Here is a 16,926-nt window from a genome sequence, read left to right on the forward strand (position 1 = left end):
CACTTGAGGCACCACTGCCACCTACTGGTCGTTTTTTACATGATTTACAATGCAAACGGCTGATTTTCATTCACAGATTGCATCAGACGCTCCTCCTTTCTGATGCAAATTTTTTTTTTAAAAAAGACTACAAATATATCCTTGGTAGGCGGGGCCTAATTTTAAAAAGACGTACAATTACGCCTTGTGGAATGAAAGAGTGAACTGTATGTTCCCGATACTTTTCGCAGCATTTTTTACTTTGGCAAGAGGTGAACAGCCTGAGTGTGGGTAGGTTGAGTGAGGGGGGGAAAACGTGGAGCCAAATGTGCGCACAGTAATGGTGATATCATTCCCTTTATTGTTAGCGTCGACTGTATATCAGCATTTGTGGAGTCGGATCACTTCAGCTGTTCCTCTGCATTGTGTCTCTGATCCAGTCAATATAGTTGGGAACTTTGATAAAGTAGCGAACGGTGTCGTGACTGCAGCGATACGCCCAGCTGACAATGCCTGCAGCCCAGTGCGATCCGTTGTATTTCACGGTGAAGGGCGTGCCACCGAGACCGTCGCACATGGCAGACGAAAGATCAGGGTGTCGGGCACAGAACATGCTGTTTGGCAGTGGTGGCACGTTTCTGTGCAAGCTGAGTTTCTCGCGTAACATGCGGCACGTGTTGTCATCAAGCGCGGTCCATTCTATGAAGGACGGAGTTTCTGGATCGGACGAAGATAGATGCATGAGTATGGCTGGGTTCAGAACAATTCTGGAAAAAAAAAGAGGAAAACTCAACTTTATTTATAGAGCACTTTCTAACAGCCATCACTCCATACAAAGTGCTGTACATGGAGCAATTTGACAGATACAATAAACAGTAAAACAAATTGGTAATAAAGACGGTAGAAAGCACCAAAACAGTAAAACCAAGAACACATCTAAGTCATGCTGAGTGGAATGCCAAAACCCACAAATCCCCAAATTATTGAAGATCATTTATCTTGGTCAAATTTTTCTATCCCATAAATCTCATATTTGAACGAGGGGTGTGTAAACTTTTCATATGCACCGCTTCTATTTTACATAAGAGTACCTGCCCAAGGTTTGGAAAAAACGTGAAAGGTAGTTCCCCCCACCCCTACATTATAAATTAAAAAGTCAGGACAATGTGGCAACGCGTAAGGAATCATTTACTCCGGTTAAAAATCTTATTCAAACCAAAATATGTTTTTGATTTTAGCTGTGCACTTTTGAGAGTTGCTAGCATGAATTTCTTCACCTCTTCATTTGTTTGAGACCATTTCAATTGGAAGGCGTTTCCAGACTTTTGAATGATATCGTAAATCTGGAATTAGAACAGGGGCGTGTATTCTTGTTATTTTCGTTGTGTACGGTCATTTTTTTTAATGACATAATTCTGATGTTTGAATAGGGGTGTCCAGACTTTTTATGAACACGGTTCTTGTACGATAGGAAAGCCCCCCCCCCCCCCCCCCCCCCAAAAAAGTGACCACACACACACTAGCGGTTAAAATGAGCAAATATTTACCCCACTGTGCCATGGTTGTGTAGGGTTCCAACGGTCGGCAAGCAGAGAGGCCTGATGTTTTCATTGAAGGTGAGCGGGTCTCTCAGTTTGATCAAGGCGATGTCGTGGTTTATGTTCAAGTGGCTGTGGGGGTTGTAGCGGAAATCAGGGTGGACGTGAAATGAAGCCAAGTCCTGATAACCTATGCCGCGCCTGGAAATGCTGAACGCTCCCACGATTATCCGCACCTTGTCAACAAGGAGGGCAAAAGAAACAGCGCTTCAATTTGAGCAGTTTCACCCCTTTGGGATCAAAGTCAGTTCAAGCACGGTTGGCAGATGTCTCAAAGAGATTCTACCAAGCGACCGGATGTGATGTGTTCAGGCCAAGGTTGTTACCGTTTGCAATAAATAAAATAAAGGCCAGAAAAGGACCAGCCATTCGAGAAACTCCTGAATTTCCCGATAGCAATCATTTTCAGAGATTCACCCTATATTGAGAAACAAATCTCTGAATTCACCCGTGTGCTCTTCGCGGCCGAACAAAGACCCACGTTGATAAAACAGCTGGAAATGCCTGGCTTATGCTCGACTCTCTTCCCAAACTCTTTAAATCGGTTCTCTATCCTCTTAAAACTGCCGCCTGAGAATTCAGCCAAATTGGGTGACATAGTTAACCCAGTGCTGGGTCCAAAAGGGGCCGAGCCAATGCTGGGTTATTTGTACCCAACGCATTGGATCCGTGGTATCGCAAAAGGGCGACCAGCTTCACCCTTCAGACTGCCCCAAATCTCATCTTCAACCCAACCTTAGGTCAAAGTTATCCCAAGTCCTCAGCCCACCACTGGTGTGCGTCCCCCACTTTACCTCATGTTTCGCACTTCTAAATTCATCGATTACGTGCGCTGCAGTCAAGAGCCAGCGGTCGCCAATGACTGCGGCGCCCGCTCGCACTCTTGGAGATGACACAAACGCTTGCCACGGGAAGCCACCTTCGGAAATCACGTTGTCTTCATTTTGAATGCGAGGATCCAGCTGCCCACAGACTAGAATTAAAAAAAAGAAAGAAGAAAAACTAAAAAGAAGAAATAACTGACATTCCTTCCGTTTTATTCATTTCGGAATCGGGAAAATGACCGAATTCTCTGTTCAGTCTACAGAATGTCACTATTGACGCAGGTGAATGCGCTTTTCAGGCTAACACATAAAAAAAAAACGTCTTTGAAAAGTTTTTTCAGTAATTCAACTCAACTGTATTTAGAGAGCACTTTGAAAAAGCCAGGAGACAGAAGAGGAGCCTACGACTTTCAAGAAAGTGACAAGTACAATTTTTTATTTGCAGCGTATATTATTTTGAAGGCAAAAAAGGTTGAGGACCTCTGCTTTAAGGAGTACAGTAAAGGTGCAGATATTTTTTTTTAAAAATCATGTTGCAGATAACATAACAGTACAGTACCTGGTGTGCAGAAAGGGGTTTGAACATTTGCCGTGTTGGATCTCCATTGTGCGCCTGCTTCACAAGTGAACGTCACTGGGGGGACACAGAGAACAAGTGAGATGGTCAGAAATATGGCTGGCTTCAGCGTTAGCGGTTAACAACACGATCCATCCACTTGACGTTGAATATTTCGATATTAATTTCTTGTTGGATGTCGGTGTTGGACTGAGCAGAACGCGCGCGACAATCAGATATGGAGCTTTCGTCGAAACCGGCTCTCCAACTCAATCCGTAGGAATCAAATGCCGATTTTTTTTATCCATCCCTGCTCACAGTACGTGAGGGAACCTACCTGGATTAGTTCAGTCACCTTTTTGGATTGGCGAATTTATCACCAACCGCGGTATCTTTCATCGGATCATTTTCAACTTCGAAAGGTAACAACATTGGTCTTGGGGGAATGATGCTGTCCAGTACGGACGCGCGGAGCGACAAATGTGTAAAAATTTTAACTGGCCAAATGGTTTGAGCGTCAACAAGACGTCTGCCAGTATATAAGTTGGACCCACTTGTCGGCTAAATGCTACAAACATTTCGCCCATCCTTCCACGGGGAGTGACGTCATTTACCTCAAAGCATTATGGGAAATGCACCTCAACAAAATACTGTAACTCCAAAACACCGTTTACATCTTTACTTTTCGAACGTATTGGTGTAATGTTGGCCAAAAGCTAAAAAAAAAATTCGTTGGTAAGTTTCGTATGCGCAAATGGAATTATAGCGAAAAATGCTCTAGCTTAGCTTAGCTAGCAATGCTTAGCTTTTAGCATGTTGGTACGCGTTGGCGGCTCCACCAGCGCAAACTATAATTGCGATAATAAACCCCCATCGGTACTTAAGCCAACTGACGGCAAATGTGACAGACTTTTTTTGGAACGACACTTGTATTTGTGTCCCATTAGATCAGCCGACTTTTGTCATGATCCATCTGGCTAAAACATCGCACCGTTGTCGTGACCTTGAAGAGAGTACGAAGGATCACAGCCATACTGGATGACTGACAGGTATTCATTCAGAGTCCCAGACAAGTGCTTCATCCATCCATTTTGCAATGGTTCGGGTTCTCTACAGTGAAATTCTGCAAGGGAGACAGCAGAACAAGCAGATCAGCAATCGATACCGAGGTCGGATGCAGTTTGGTCTCCAACGTACTTTTGCAGTCCGGCAGGCGGTCACGCCACTGTCCGTTCTCTTGGCACGTAGTCGAGAAACTCTCCAGCAGTTGACCACCCTAAGACATTTCCGACTGTGAATTGGAGCTGTCCAGGTTGCTCGACGAGCAGGTCACTTTGTGAAAATTAACTTATCCAGTTCACGTCACGAGAAATCGTTTGACTCTCGTGGGAAAAATTTGTTTTGAAAGATCACAAAGATCAAAGGGAGTGAAACAATATTAATCAGAATAGCATGCTAACATATTTTTGGACTAGATTTCCCCCATAACGACAACAAATGTGAAATGTGTTTTGTTGAAGTCATAAAGGCACGCGTCAAGATACTTTTTTTAGTGCACAGTCAAAGAGAGAAGGCTTCCATAACCTCCTAAGCGGAGGCCGCAGCGTTCGATCAGCAACTGCAAGAGTTTCAGCGTTACCATCATCACTTTGTGTCCTTGGTGACATCGCACGAAAATACGATCCCCATAGAAGAATTCCGCCCGTGAAGAGGGGCCTCTGCCGTTAGTGACCCTGCCTGGATGCGGACATTGGACTTCTGGAGACCCCACCAACCCAAATCCAAAGGTTACGATGGGTCGAGAGCCCGCGTGGAGTCGCGCACGATGCCACTCACTGCGCGTGCTGAAGTGCAGGCTCCAGCCTCGACTCAGGCCTTTGCCGTCCATGCGGTAGTCCAGGCTGACCCTGCTGGAGTTGGTGTCAATCACCCCGGGGCTCCTGTCACCGCACAGCTTGATGGGCTCACGGCCCGGGATGGTCACCTAAGCGAAGGGGCGAAGAGCAAAAAAGTTAAAAAACGGTCAACCGACCGGCACGGAAGCTGGTGACCCGCGCTTACCCGAAGCCAGTGGTAAGGGCAGATTGCGTCGTGCTGCGGCATCGCGCTCTCGATGTGGAACTTGTCCGAGAAGTTGAGAGAGATGGAGTAGCCGGATTTCACCGAGATGTTGTAGCGACAGGACACGGCGTGGGTTGGGGGGCGGTGGGGGTACCCCGGGCTGGACAGGTCGCCCTCTCGCTCGTCAAATATGTCCCTGTCGCAGAAGCCTGGCAAAGGACAAAGGAGTTGGGCGCAGCAAATCTGCAAGTAGTTCATACATTTTGGATATGGATTTTTTTTTTTGGCGGTGCTGTGTTTTTCTCTGCCATCACCAATTGAAAAACCACACTTCACCCCAATTATTGGCCTGCTGAAGAATCATCGGGGCCTCATGCATCACAAAGATAAACGGGATTTATTGACAGCGTTTTGTGTTATGAAGCAGACTTCATCCAGCTCAATCCGGACCACCCCAGGGGGCCAGGGAACATACTAGGGGATTGCCAATGTGGGGGCAGCAAGGCAGTCGGGGTGCAAGAGTGCAGATGGAAACGCCGACCTGATAGGTACCGATATGTCCGGCTGGTAAAGAGTTGTGTAGTTGCGGTGCATTCTTTTGCAAGCACTGTACAGACCATCAAGAGAGAATATTTGGGGAGCTTTTACCATTTGTTTTGCTGCCAAACTGTCGCCAGGGCTCAAAGGCCACCAAACACAGAAACCTAGAGCCAAGGGTGAGAGAGCCAAAGTTGAATCCGTTTCTCAAAGTTAGCCAAATAAGATAAACACGAAGGCTTTGAAAAAGATTCAAACGCTACATTTTCTTCACAAAACGAAAAAATAAATTTAAAAAAAGCTAAAGCTTACACTAAAACTAAGAAAAAAAATTACACTAAGCACCCTGCCCCCCCCCCAAAAAAAATTATGAAAACCAACAAACTTGTTCAAAAACCAAATTCAACATCAATCCATCCATCCATTTTCTAATCCGCTAGATCAGCGGGCCGCCCCAAATTAAAAACAAACTCAAAAACCCAAATGAAAAATCTGAAATTACAATAACCCCGCACAAGAGGAAATGGACTGTACTTTAAACCTAAACAGAACAAGTACACTGTACTGGAGTAAAAATATGCAAATCAACAAAACGTTTTGAAATGACTGATGCACAGCACACTTGATTGCAACTCACCCCATGAAACAAGCGCCCCACTCCATTTTGAGATCTGCCGTGTCCCAGCTCGTCGGCCAGCACTTCTGGCACGACGTGAAGCGCTGGTGTCAAAGTCTGCCGCCAATGTTTGGAAAGCCTCCGCATGATTGCCAGGAACTTCCCCCGGTTATGCAGCCGATGCCCCGAAATGACCGTCTCATTTCGAGAGTGAAAGGAAAACATTTGACAAGATTTCCAAAAATACAAGAGAAAGAAAGAAGGCTGTTTGGAATGGGAACATGGCAACATTTGAGCCTTTGCTCGAAGGGAGTGATTAAAAAAAAAAATCATAATTTTCAAAGGCTCAATTTAGGTAACGTGTGAAAGGCCCAATTGTGACCTTGAGACGAACAACACAGAGATGGAACAACCATCCACGCCCACACGTACCCCTCGGGACAATTTACAGTGCTCCACTCACATGCCGTGCATATTTTTGGAATGTGGGTGGAAAACCGGAACACCCGGAGAAAACCCACACAGGCCCGGGGAGAACATGCAAACTCCACACAGGAACCTCACACAACCTCTGCACTGTAAGGTTGACGCGCTAACCACTGGACCACCGGGCCGCTAACATTTGCAATTTTATCCGTCTATTAATATTCTGGCGGCCCGGTAGTCCAGTGGTTAGCACGTCGGCTTCACAGTGCAGAGGTACCGGGTTCGATTCCAGCTCCGGCCTCCCTGTGTGGAGTTTGCATGTTCTCCCCGGGCCTGCATGGGTTTTCTCCGGGTGCGCCGGTTTCCTCCCACGTTCCAAAAACATGCGTGGCAGGCACCCTAGTGTGGATCAAGCGGCTCGGAAGATGAATGAATGAATGAATAATATTCTGTGCAGAGAGGAAAAAAAAGTGCAGTTGTGTCGCGTTGTGGGTCTTCGCAGCCAACATCAACATTTCTCAGGCGGAAACACTCGCAGGCTGCAACGCGCTAACAAAAGGGGGGTGCGGATTGGAGGTGGGGAGGGCAGGAAGGAAATAAGAGGGGACCAAAAAAAAAAAAAAAGACAGTAAATGAGAGGTGGTGAGGGGTTGTGGGAGGGCGGGGGGGCGGGTTTCCACAATGTGGGCCGACGTGGGGGAAACTTGTTCATTTGCAGTCACGCACACATCAGGGCGAAGAAAACCTCTGAGGACGGCGCTTGAGGAGATCCGAGTGCAAATGGCGGACGCCAAGTGCAACGCTGAGGAGAAGTACTTGAGTCGAGCTGGAAGATGTTGCGATCGCTGCCCAGCAGGTGAGTCGGAGAGAGCCCGCTTGGGGATCTGCCGAAGCGGGCGTCACCTCACGCTTTGCCGTGGCCCGTTTTTTTCACCCTCGGCAGGAAGTTTCGTGCGAGCCGACTGCGACCGCGCCGCCGAGACTCGCTGCGTCGCCTGCCAACGAGGATTCTACACGGCCGCCAGAAACCACCTGACTCGATGCCGCGTGTGCAAGTCGTGCAGTGCCAGTAAGTTGCGCTGCCGCGCCTTCGGGACAGCCAAAGCCGACACAAGAGTCACTTCTCCAAAAAATAAAAACAGTTCAGAGTTACTTTTATATTCATTCATTCATCTTCCGAGCCGCTTGATCCTCACTAGGGTCGCGGGGGGTCTCCGGGCAGTAGGCGGGGGACACCCTGAATCGGTTGCCAGCCAATCGCAGGGCACACAGAAACGAACAACCATCCACGCTCACAATCACACCTAGGGACAATTTAGAGCGTTCAATCAGCCTGCCACGCATGTTTTTGGAATGTGGGAGGAAACCGGAGCACCCGGAGAAAACCCACGCAGGCCCGGGGAGAACATGCAAGCTCCACACAGGGAGGCCGGAGCTGGAATCGAACCTGGTACCTCTGCACTGTGAAGCCCACGTGCTAACCACTGGACTACCGAGCCGCCCCTTACTTTTATAGTTACATTTAAAATAAACATAACTTCTCTTCAGTATTGGCACCGCTAACTTGAAAAAGTAAAAGTTTACTTTCACGGATTACTTGTGTAGAAAGCAACATAGTTACTTCAAAATGTCAAGTCAAGAGTATTTCTCGAGCACTTTCAAACAGCAATCCCAGCGTACAAAGTGCTGTGCATGGCGCGATTTAACATGCACAATAAACAGTAAGACAAATCGGTAATAAAGGCGGTAGAAAGCACCAAACAGTAAAACCAAAAACAAATCCAAGTCATGCCGAGTCGAAAGTGTAACTTGCTTTCCCTGATTGAGCGATTTTAAAAGTCACTATGTGGGATTACAAGCTTACTTGAATCGTTACATTCCAAAAAAACAATTTATCGTCAGTATTGTCAACACTTACCTTGAAAAAGTAACCTCGTTACTTTACTGATTACTTGCTTAAAAAGTAACTGTTACTTTACTGATTACTTGTGTCGAAAGCAATTTTGTTACTTTCCCGATCACACGCTTACGGTGTAACTTGCTTTTTCCTGATTGCTCAATTTTAAAAGTAACTATGTGACATTCCAAAAAAAAAAACACACACAATTTATCTTCAGTTTTGTCAACACTTGTATTGGAAAAGTAACCTCGGTACTCTACCGATGACTTGATTTTAAAAGTAACCAAGTGAGATGTGAAGAGATTGTAATATTCATCAGCAGATACAGAGAACTCTGCGTAACATTTAAAAAAAAAAAAAAAATTGTTACATGCAACGGCGCGCAAAAGGATGTGGCCGGACTGTCTGACTTGGTGTAAAAAAAAAAAAATGTCACCGGCCGATGACTTGATTCTTCAATGCGATCGATTATTTCGACGAGGCTGCCTTGCTTGCAGGCAACAACCAGATGACGGCGGAAGCATGCGCGGCCGACAAGGACACGCTATGCAAGTGTGCGTCGGGCTTCTTCTGCAGCGGTGATCCCTGCGACCACTGCATGCCCGCAACCTCCTGCCCTCCGGGGTCAGGGGTCAAGGTTCAAAGTAGGCCCTTCATCAAATTTGTGTTCTCTTCAATTCACATATTCCTGGAGTGAAAGGAAGATGTATTTATGTATTTATTTACACCAGGCGGCGCCAACGATACGATCTGCGCACCGTGTGGTAACGGAACGTACAGCAACGTGTCCGACTCCCACTCGGCCTGCCAAACGCACACCAGGTGAAAAAAAAATGTCTTTCAATTGTTGTCGTCAGGGAAAGAATGTGCGTCTCGTCTCTCTCAGTCCGCCTAGGATGATAGTTTCAGGTCTAGATTCTGCTCATCTGTTGGTACCTTATCCCCACAAAGGGCGTTTTCTTCAGGGACCTCACCGAATTCCATTTTTAAAAAAAATCATCACAAGTACTGAAATATAAACCGAGAGACGCTCACGTTGAGGGATGATGGGTGCTTTCACATTTGCACCTGGTAATGGAGACCAGGACTTTTGCGTTTCAATTATTTGAACTTTTGTGTGAATGCGTTTGTGGTACTAAATGTAAATAAAATCTCTGATGTCATGTAACATTTTATTTTTTTTGAATAAATAAACATTGAGGGGAAAATGAATGAGAAAAGGACGAGAACAAGAATAAAAACGACAGTATATCTGCGATTAAATTAATCATGTGAATGTAGCCCGCGCGGTACGTAGTGCCGGCTCCATTTGGGCCACAAGCTTTGGCTATTTCCCTTAAAAATATGCTTAAATATAGTTCTGAAAACAACGTGTGTGAATATATATTCATTCATTCATCTTCCGAGCCGCTTGATCCTCACTAGGGTCGCGGGATGCTGGAGCCTATCCCAGCTGTCTTCGGGCAGTAGGCGGGGGACACCCTGAATCGGTTGCCAGCCAATCGCAGGGCACAGAGAAACGAACAACCATTCGCGCTCACACTCACACCTAGGGACAATTTACAGTGTTCAATCAGCCTGCCACGCATGTTTTTTGGAATGTGGGAGGAAACCGGAGCACCCGGAGAAAACCCACGCAGGCCCGGGGAGAACATGCAAACTCCACACAGGGAGGCCGGAGCTGGAATCGAACCCGGTACCCCTGCACTGTGAAGCCGACGTGCTAACCACTGGATACCGGGCCGCCCCTGTTCCAATTTAAATAACATTATTTTCCATCATAGGAGGTCATCTAAACATCTCAACTATTTCTTAGCCTGCCAACATAATATAGTAAACAAATTGTCATAAACAATGTTGTCATGCAAAATTTCACATTTCCTGCTATACAATTGGCTTCAGGATACCTGACGTGACATTTGTTTGACAATGCGTGTGGTTGCCGACAGATGTGAGGACTTGGGTCGAGTGCTGAAAACTGCAGGAACCTCCACCGCTGACGCCATCTGTGGAGATTTCAAAACTGGTGGGAAACATTTTGACATGCATTGTCATCTTCCAGGCTCCCTTCTGTGCTGGTAGCCTGTGGCCAGGATGGAACGAGATTATCTTTTACTGATTGACTTTGCCAGATTACATCCCACAAGATGTTACTAAATTGCCTCTTTCAGGAAGCATGAGCCCTTTTTTTTCTCTTTATTCCAAAGGAAGGAGGGGCCTCAACAAGGCGTGTTGTTGACGAGGTTAAGACAGTGTTTCGGTTTTATGTATTTTTAACAATATCTCATAATATACAATAATAATAATGCCCACCATAAGATTTACCTACAGCCGTCATTTTCTGGAAGTGTAAAAAAAACTGGAGTAAAGAGGGCTGTCTCTAAATAATCTTCAGCAAAAAGTAGGCTGTGCTAACATACTCGTACTTACCCTTTTCACTCTTCTTCTTTCAACTTAACACAGTGCCAAACTAGTTTGCTGCCATCTGTTGGTTGACAACGGAATTATACCCCAAAATAAAGGCAGAACAAAACACTGTAGTTTTGTGTGCATAGCCCAAAAAATGAGCAAAATAGCGGGACTGCCAAACGGGAACCCGCGACTTTGGTTGGGTGGGGGTTCCTGTATTATAATACGGAATTGGATTTCGTGAAAATAATAAATAAATAAATAATAAATAATCTGCGCATTTATTTTCGGCCATGTTACGCAGCCCTAATGAACAGTCCCTTTTCTTTTGCAGGTTGCCCGTGGATTTTACCTGCAGGCTTGTGGCTGGGCTATGTTCTGACCATTCTCGTCGTTTTAGGGTTGATGTCGTGGAAGGCCAAATGCAAATCCATCAAAACAGGTGCGTCGATGCAGCAATTCAAACGCGTGCTTCTTTTTGACGCCTCTGTTTAAGGTCTGCCGCGTGCCTGTTGCAGACATCCGCCCACTGCTTCCTTTACTGGCTGCCTATTTTTAAAATAATAATAAAACACTCTGAGTGTGGTTACAACTGAATATCCAGCCACATAGCCTGATTACTTATTCATTTAAATAGGCAGGGCGCTCCAAAACAATTGCGCTATGTCATTCTTGTCATTGTACCTTTTCACGCACATGAAATTTAAGTAAGATGACAAAGTGAATGAGGAAACCACATCCTGCGCATTTTCAACGCAACACAACAATTCGGCGGCCATGTGACTCGACTATCGCACCGGCAGCTGACTCATAACGACACTTATATATGTGCCACAGGTTGTTTTGACTGACATTTACTGTGAATGCCAATTTCGCACTGGCGTGGGTGTGTGAAAAAAACCTTACACCGTCTCTTGTGGTCACGTGAAGATTTAGAGGCAATTTGACAGACTCATTATTTGCACATTTTTCCTCTGTCAAAAAATAAATAAATACTGGCCCGCAAAGGTGACATGGAAGAAAAATGACTTTGCCCTCCCTTGCAAATATTGCCAAAAAAGACTGGTAAAAGAACTCATTCAAGTCATTGACTTCAGTGAAAGTAAAAAAAAAAAGACTCACACATTGAATTCTGCATGTGGTATCCACAGCCAGGACGAATGTTGCCATTCCTGAGGCGAGGACCATCATGGAAAGTTTGGTGGAATATCCCACGCAGACCCACAAAACCTTTCATCAGAGTGAGATGACGAACGCCTGCCAATTTACTCTGCTCGACCTGGGTAATAAACAACACGATAGCAAATATTCAGTAATTATACACACACCTACACAAACACAATTACCCGTTTTTTTTACTTAAAAAACGAACAAACGAATTAAATGAATGAAAGCCAAACACATTTTAAAAACAAATATTAAGACGAGATAAAAACTCACTATGACGAAACAACCCAAACTACCATGACCTTGGTCTGTAGTGAATTTTTAACGCGAGTTTGACTTCGCAACTTCACTTTTCAACAAAAAATCTATTGATTTTGTTCGACCTTTTGAGACGCACCTTTCGACTAACATGGGGAAAAAAACGAGAGCGGCATGACACGTTCTAAAAGTTCGTCTAGCGCTAAACCAATGAGCCCACAATCGATGAAAATGAGGCGTGGGCGGAAGTGACGTAACGAGTCGTCATTTTTGTGCTCAATCTCCAGATGAAAGCGCCATCATCTGCAGGACGGAGCACAACAGGGACCTTCCGCTCACTCTTCAGAGCAACTCTTCGGACCAGCGGAACGGGACCGATGCGTACCACCAGAGCCACTTGGAGCCGCAGGAGGACGAGTGGTGTGGAACATGAGTGCGATGTACTTGAACGACAGAAGAACATTGAACGCAAACACATGAACATTCATGGCAACGAACACTTGTGGGCGTTACTGCCCCCTGCAGGCCTTTTACTGGAACTTGCCGTCGTGACAACGTCAGGTGCCGGTTGATACGGAGCAGGATCATCAGTATCGATTTATTGCTACAGTGTTCCTAGCATATTTGTGATTCCATATTTTCAGAATACTATTTGCAGCTTTTTAGTTGGAGCTGATCGTCTGTTATTTGCTGAAAAATATCGTGGAACTTGATGTGTGTTGAAGTGATGGCGATGAGTCTTAAAAAAAAGTCTGAACAGCATTTGTAGGCAATTACAAACATTTTATCTGATTTAAATTTTTGGCCATTCTCGGGGAAACTCTCATGAAATGGTTGTTATTTCCCAAATGGTAAATGCCATATTTTTCTATGAAGCCTCTTGAACCCGAGAGTCCAAACGTCATCAGATTTTCGTTGTTTTATTTCAAAACAGTTGTGGTCAAGTCGTGCGCATGGGCAAAAATGTCCAAATATTAAATTGCCTTTGCTTTGTCACTCAGTTGATACCATCATACACAAAAGAATTCAATTACATCACACACACACACACACGTACCTTGACTATTGTCAATACTCACTAAAAGTATACAGTGGAACTCGCATATTCACGGTTCAACATTTGCGAGTTGACCTGTTTGCAGCTTTTAGAAAAAAAATCCTCCATTGTTCATGGGAAAGTCACTTGTGATTTTCTGTAACATGGGTGGCACTGAAAGGACAATATCAGATGGTGGCGCTAATCCAATCAAATCTAAAAGATTTGTTTTTGAAAGTTAGCGGGAGAGCATCCGGATTGTGCGCATGCTAGCTCTAGCCTATGATAGTTTCTCTAAATAAGAACGTAACATAACATCAAAACCGGTACAGTTCCAGAAGAACAGCACAAGTAAATGTCGCTAAACCGATCTACGACCGCTAGTTGGCGCCGTGACTGCATGGATCCAATAATTTGAGGTTGGGCTAACACCGAGGCGCTAGCCTCTCGAGCGCTAACGGCTGCGTCGCTCAGCGTACAGGGACTGTACATTGTGTTTCTGCGTGTTCAGTTCAAAACTGTTTGGAGATGTTCGGTGGGTCCTTGTCAGACTTTCAAAGTGTTTTTGGATCATCGTTTGTGTTGTTTCATTTTTAAAACGATTAATTTAGTCCATCCTAATCACTTTCAGGGGAGTATCGGAGACATTTCCCGCTTGCGATGGGGCAGGGCCCCTGTCACATGGGAGTAAGCGGGTGTCCACTGTTTTCAGAGACTTCAATCGACCTTCTTGAACACTTGCTTGGCAACGACGCCTTCCACTCTCATCTCCTGCGGAGAAGGAAAGAGGCCATGAGGGGAAGACCACGGAGGTGTTTAATTAAGACTGACAATGAAAAAGACACAATCTCGAACACAAAAGCACAATCTCCCCCCTCTCATCCCCCCCTCTCACCAGATGCAGCTTGTTGCCATCCAGCCAGTGCGTCCAACCTCGACCTTCCTTCTCGCCGCGCTGTACGCAAACCAGCTTGTCCCCTTCCCAGCTCACGGTGGTCTGCGGGGGGATGGGATGGGGGTGGGGGGGGGGGGATTCAAAGACATGCTGTGAGGACAAGAGCACATGCACTCCGCATGTTAAGTAGTTTCAAACCCCCTTTCATCTTGCTTCCGAGCTGGCTTCTTTTCCAGAATCCAGAATTGTTTCTGCTCAGAATTTTGAACGCTTTCCCAAACTCAAATTTGAAGTGCCTACAGCGTAACAGACGATGACACTAAATTGTGAGCATTTTAACTGATGTGCAAAATTTCATGGAGCACCATAATGGACACCCCAAAAGGTTTCACCATCATCCATCATCTGTCTAGTTCAGAGCCCCCCCAAAATGAGCTTTTTCAAAACAAAATGGTAGACGTGGAACCTCGTTTTGCGCATGGTTCCTTGAGACTTTTTTTGTGGGTCTCACTCATGATGGTCGACATGCAACAAGCTTTCAGCTCGATTTGTTTTGTTCTTCCTACTACGTCTGTAGGACGAGTTTGTAAAGGACTTCTTAAAAGGGTCCAAACCACCACTTTAAAAACAAGATGGCAGACTATCTGTGTATTTTCGGATCTTGATTTTTTTTGTGGGTCTACTCATGACGGACATGTCTACTAATATTCATACTGCTAAGTGAAACCGGCTTCGGAGACTGAATTTTCAAAAGAGCCGAAGCCGACCCGTCTTTGTAATTGTTTTCATTGGGAGTGTTTCTTTCTCAGACACACACACACACACACACACACACACTAGTGGCTATTGTGAGCTGAACCACAGGAGGCAGCTGCAAAACCAAATCCCCGCAGGAGGCCCGGCTGACTTTGCTGATAGAAAAACACAAAGCCATTTTATATCACATCCCCTACCCAACGTTGCAGAACCAACCTGACACGTGCGACCATCCACGGGGCCCAGGTCTTCTGCAAACTCTTGTCCGATGACAAAGTCCATGTTGAAGTTTTTGAAGGTGGTGAGAGTGCGGATCGTCATGGCCCCCGTGGCCAGATTGTGGCTGATGTCCTTGGTGGGCTTCAGGAGACATACGATCTTCCTCAGAGCAAAGTTGATGTCTAAGGAAGGAGGAGGGAGGGCACTTGAATGGAAAGCTCTGCGAGTGTGTGTGTGAGAGAGTGCATGCGGGGGTCACACAGAGGACAGGGTGATGAGCTCAGTCCTTGAATGTCCAGCTGCAAATGGAGATTACAACATTATTGAAGTAAAGGCCGTTTCATTTTTTTTTTTAATTAAGAGCACTCAGGCGCATCTAGAAATGAGGACAGTATGAAATTCAAGGGTGGGACCCCCTTTCAAGAGGGAACATGCAAACTCCACACAAGAGCCTGGAATCGAACCCATGACCTCTGTCGTGTGGGGTGGATGTGCTAATAGTTCAGCTGCAAAGCTTATGCCAAATCAACTACCTTGATCAGTTTTCCTGGACTCAAATTTTTGCAAGAGTTTTTTTCTTTTTTCATTCATTCATCTTCCGAGCCGCTTGATCCTCACTAGGGTCGCGGGGGGTGCTGGAGCCGATCCCAGCTGTCTCCGGGCAGTAGGCGGGGGACACCCTGAATCGGTTGCCAGCCAATCGCAGGGCACACAGAGACGAACAACCATCCAAGCTCACACTCACACCTAGGGACAATTTAGAGTGTTCAATCAGCCTGCCATGCATATTTTTGGAATGTGGGAGGAAACCGGAGTACCCGGAGAAAACCCACGCAGGCCCGGGGAGAACATGCAAACTCCACACAGGGAGGCCGGAGCTGGAATCGAACCCGGTACCTCTGCACTGTGAAGCCGACGTGCTAACCACTGGACTACCGGGCCGCCCTGCAAGAGTTTTGTGCAGGAATTTTTTTTTATATCTTTGCATGATGTGGCCAGGTGAAATTGTCTGGCGGGCCAATTCTGGCCCACGAGCCACAGGTTTCCGCACCCCACATCTTTAACAGCAGTAAAGCAACTCGTGCTGTGTAAAATATCGTCCAGGATGAGCATACAATGCAAAAAATAAAACTAAAAATCTCACCTAATGCTGCGAGGTAGGCGTCCATGTTGTCCTGTTCCACCATGTGAAAAACACCAGAGTAGTCAGGTTTGGACATGGTTGGCTTGGTCCTGTACCCCACCGACTGACTGAAACGCTGAGAGATGTTTCAGGCAGCAAAGTGTGCAGCAGCAACTGAGAATTGGGAGCTGGAAAGCAGTTGATTCCGAGAAGCAGCAACGAGTGACTCACAAAAGGCTCGCAGGCTTCTTTTTTCACTCATGCCAGAGTTTGGAAGGAGGGAAGAAAGGAGGGTAGGGAGGAGTGTTCAGTCAATCGTCTTTCCGTTTGCCTTTCCTCAAAGGGGGCGGGGCCTAAGAGCCCAAAAAAGGAGAAAGAAGGAGGAGCCTGTTGCTGGACGGAGGAGTGGACTCCTCCCCTCGAAATAGGACCTCGATTCAAAAAAGGTTCTCGATTCGAAAAATGTTTTATCTAGCTATCTACCTCGATCTATATATTTATACAGACACACACACACATTTATATACATGTACACATACATATATAGCTAAGACATTTAAAAATAA

At 45.8% G+C, this 16,926-nt stretch overlaps 3 protein-coding genes and 1 long non-coding RNA gene across 5 annotated transcripts; 1 reads left to right on the top strand and 3 right to left on the bottom strand.

The window, feature by feature from the left end:
* Positions 1 to 320: 320 nt before the first annotated feature.
* On the bottom strand, positions 321 to 6,819 carry LOC127600512 (complement C1r-A subcomponent-like). Its single transcript, XM_052065148.1, has 11 exons — positions 6,193 to 6,819; positions 5,667 to 5,722; positions 5,019 to 5,227; positions 4,794 to 4,941; positions 4,597 to 4,715; positions 4,155 to 4,233; positions 3,949 to 4,080; positions 2,961 to 3,035; positions 2,372 to 2,550; positions 1,527 to 1,753; positions 321 to 746 (listed from the first exon to the last, which is right to left on the bottom strand). The coding sequence occupies exons 1-11, from the start codon at positions 6,216 to 6,218 to the stop codon at positions 386 to 388; spliced, it is 1,611 nt and encodes a 536-aa protein (XP_051921108.1). The 5' UTR covers positions 6,219 to 6,819; the 3' UTR covers positions 321 to 385.
* Positions 6,820 to 7,263: 444 nt separating this feature from the next.
* LOC127600586 (tumor necrosis factor receptor superfamily member 5) lies at positions 7,264 to 13,327 on the top strand. Of its 2 annotated transcripts, XM_052065268.1 has the most exons (8): positions 7,265 to 7,453; positions 7,541 to 7,666; positions 8,995 to 9,141; positions 9,229 to 9,319; positions 10,447 to 10,523; positions 11,241 to 11,348; positions 12,058 to 12,189; positions 12,619 to 13,327. In XM_052065268.1, exons 1-8 carry the CDS (start codon positions 7,279 to 7,281, stop codon positions 12,762 to 12,764), a joined length of 1,002 nt encoding a protein of 333 aa, XP_051921228.1. In that variant the 5' UTR covers positions 7,265 to 7,278; the 3' UTR covers positions 12,765 to 13,327. The 2 variants fall into 2 exon arrangements, with proteins under 2 accessions (XP_051921229.1, XP_051921228.1); XM_052065269.1 differs by lacking the exon at positions 12,058 to 12,189 and having other exon boundaries at positions 7,264 to 7,453.
* On the bottom strand, positions 9,491 to 12,485 carry LOC127600683 (uncharacterized). The gene is made up of 3 exons (XR_007962384.1): positions 12,471 to 12,485; positions 12,029 to 12,185; positions 9,491 to 10,503 (listed from the first exon to the last, which is right to left on the bottom strand). It is a non-coding gene; the product is annotated as an uncharacterized LOC127600683 (long non-coding RNA).
* rbp5 (retinol binding protein 1a, cellular) lies at positions 13,236 to 16,658 on the bottom strand. The gene is made up of 4 exons (XM_052065377.1): positions 16,382 to 16,658; positions 15,235 to 15,419; positions 14,263 to 14,364; positions 13,236 to 14,138 (listed from the first exon to the last, which is right to left on the bottom strand). The coding sequence occupies exons 1-4, from the start codon at positions 16,455 to 16,457 to the stop codon at positions 14,085 to 14,087; spliced, it is 417 nt and encodes a 138-aa protein (XP_051921337.1). The 5' UTR covers positions 16,458 to 16,658; the 3' UTR covers positions 13,236 to 14,084.
* Positions 16,659 to 16,926: the final 268 nt, after the last annotated feature.

Source organism: Hippocampus zosterae, chromosome 5 (assembly GCF_025434085.1).
Source record: "Hippocampus zosterae strain Florida chromosome 5, ASM2543408v3, whole genome shotgun sequence".
In the NCBI taxonomy this organism is placed as follows: Eukaryota; Metazoa; Chordata; class Actinopteri; order Syngnathiformes; family Syngnathidae; genus Hippocampus; species Hippocampus zosterae.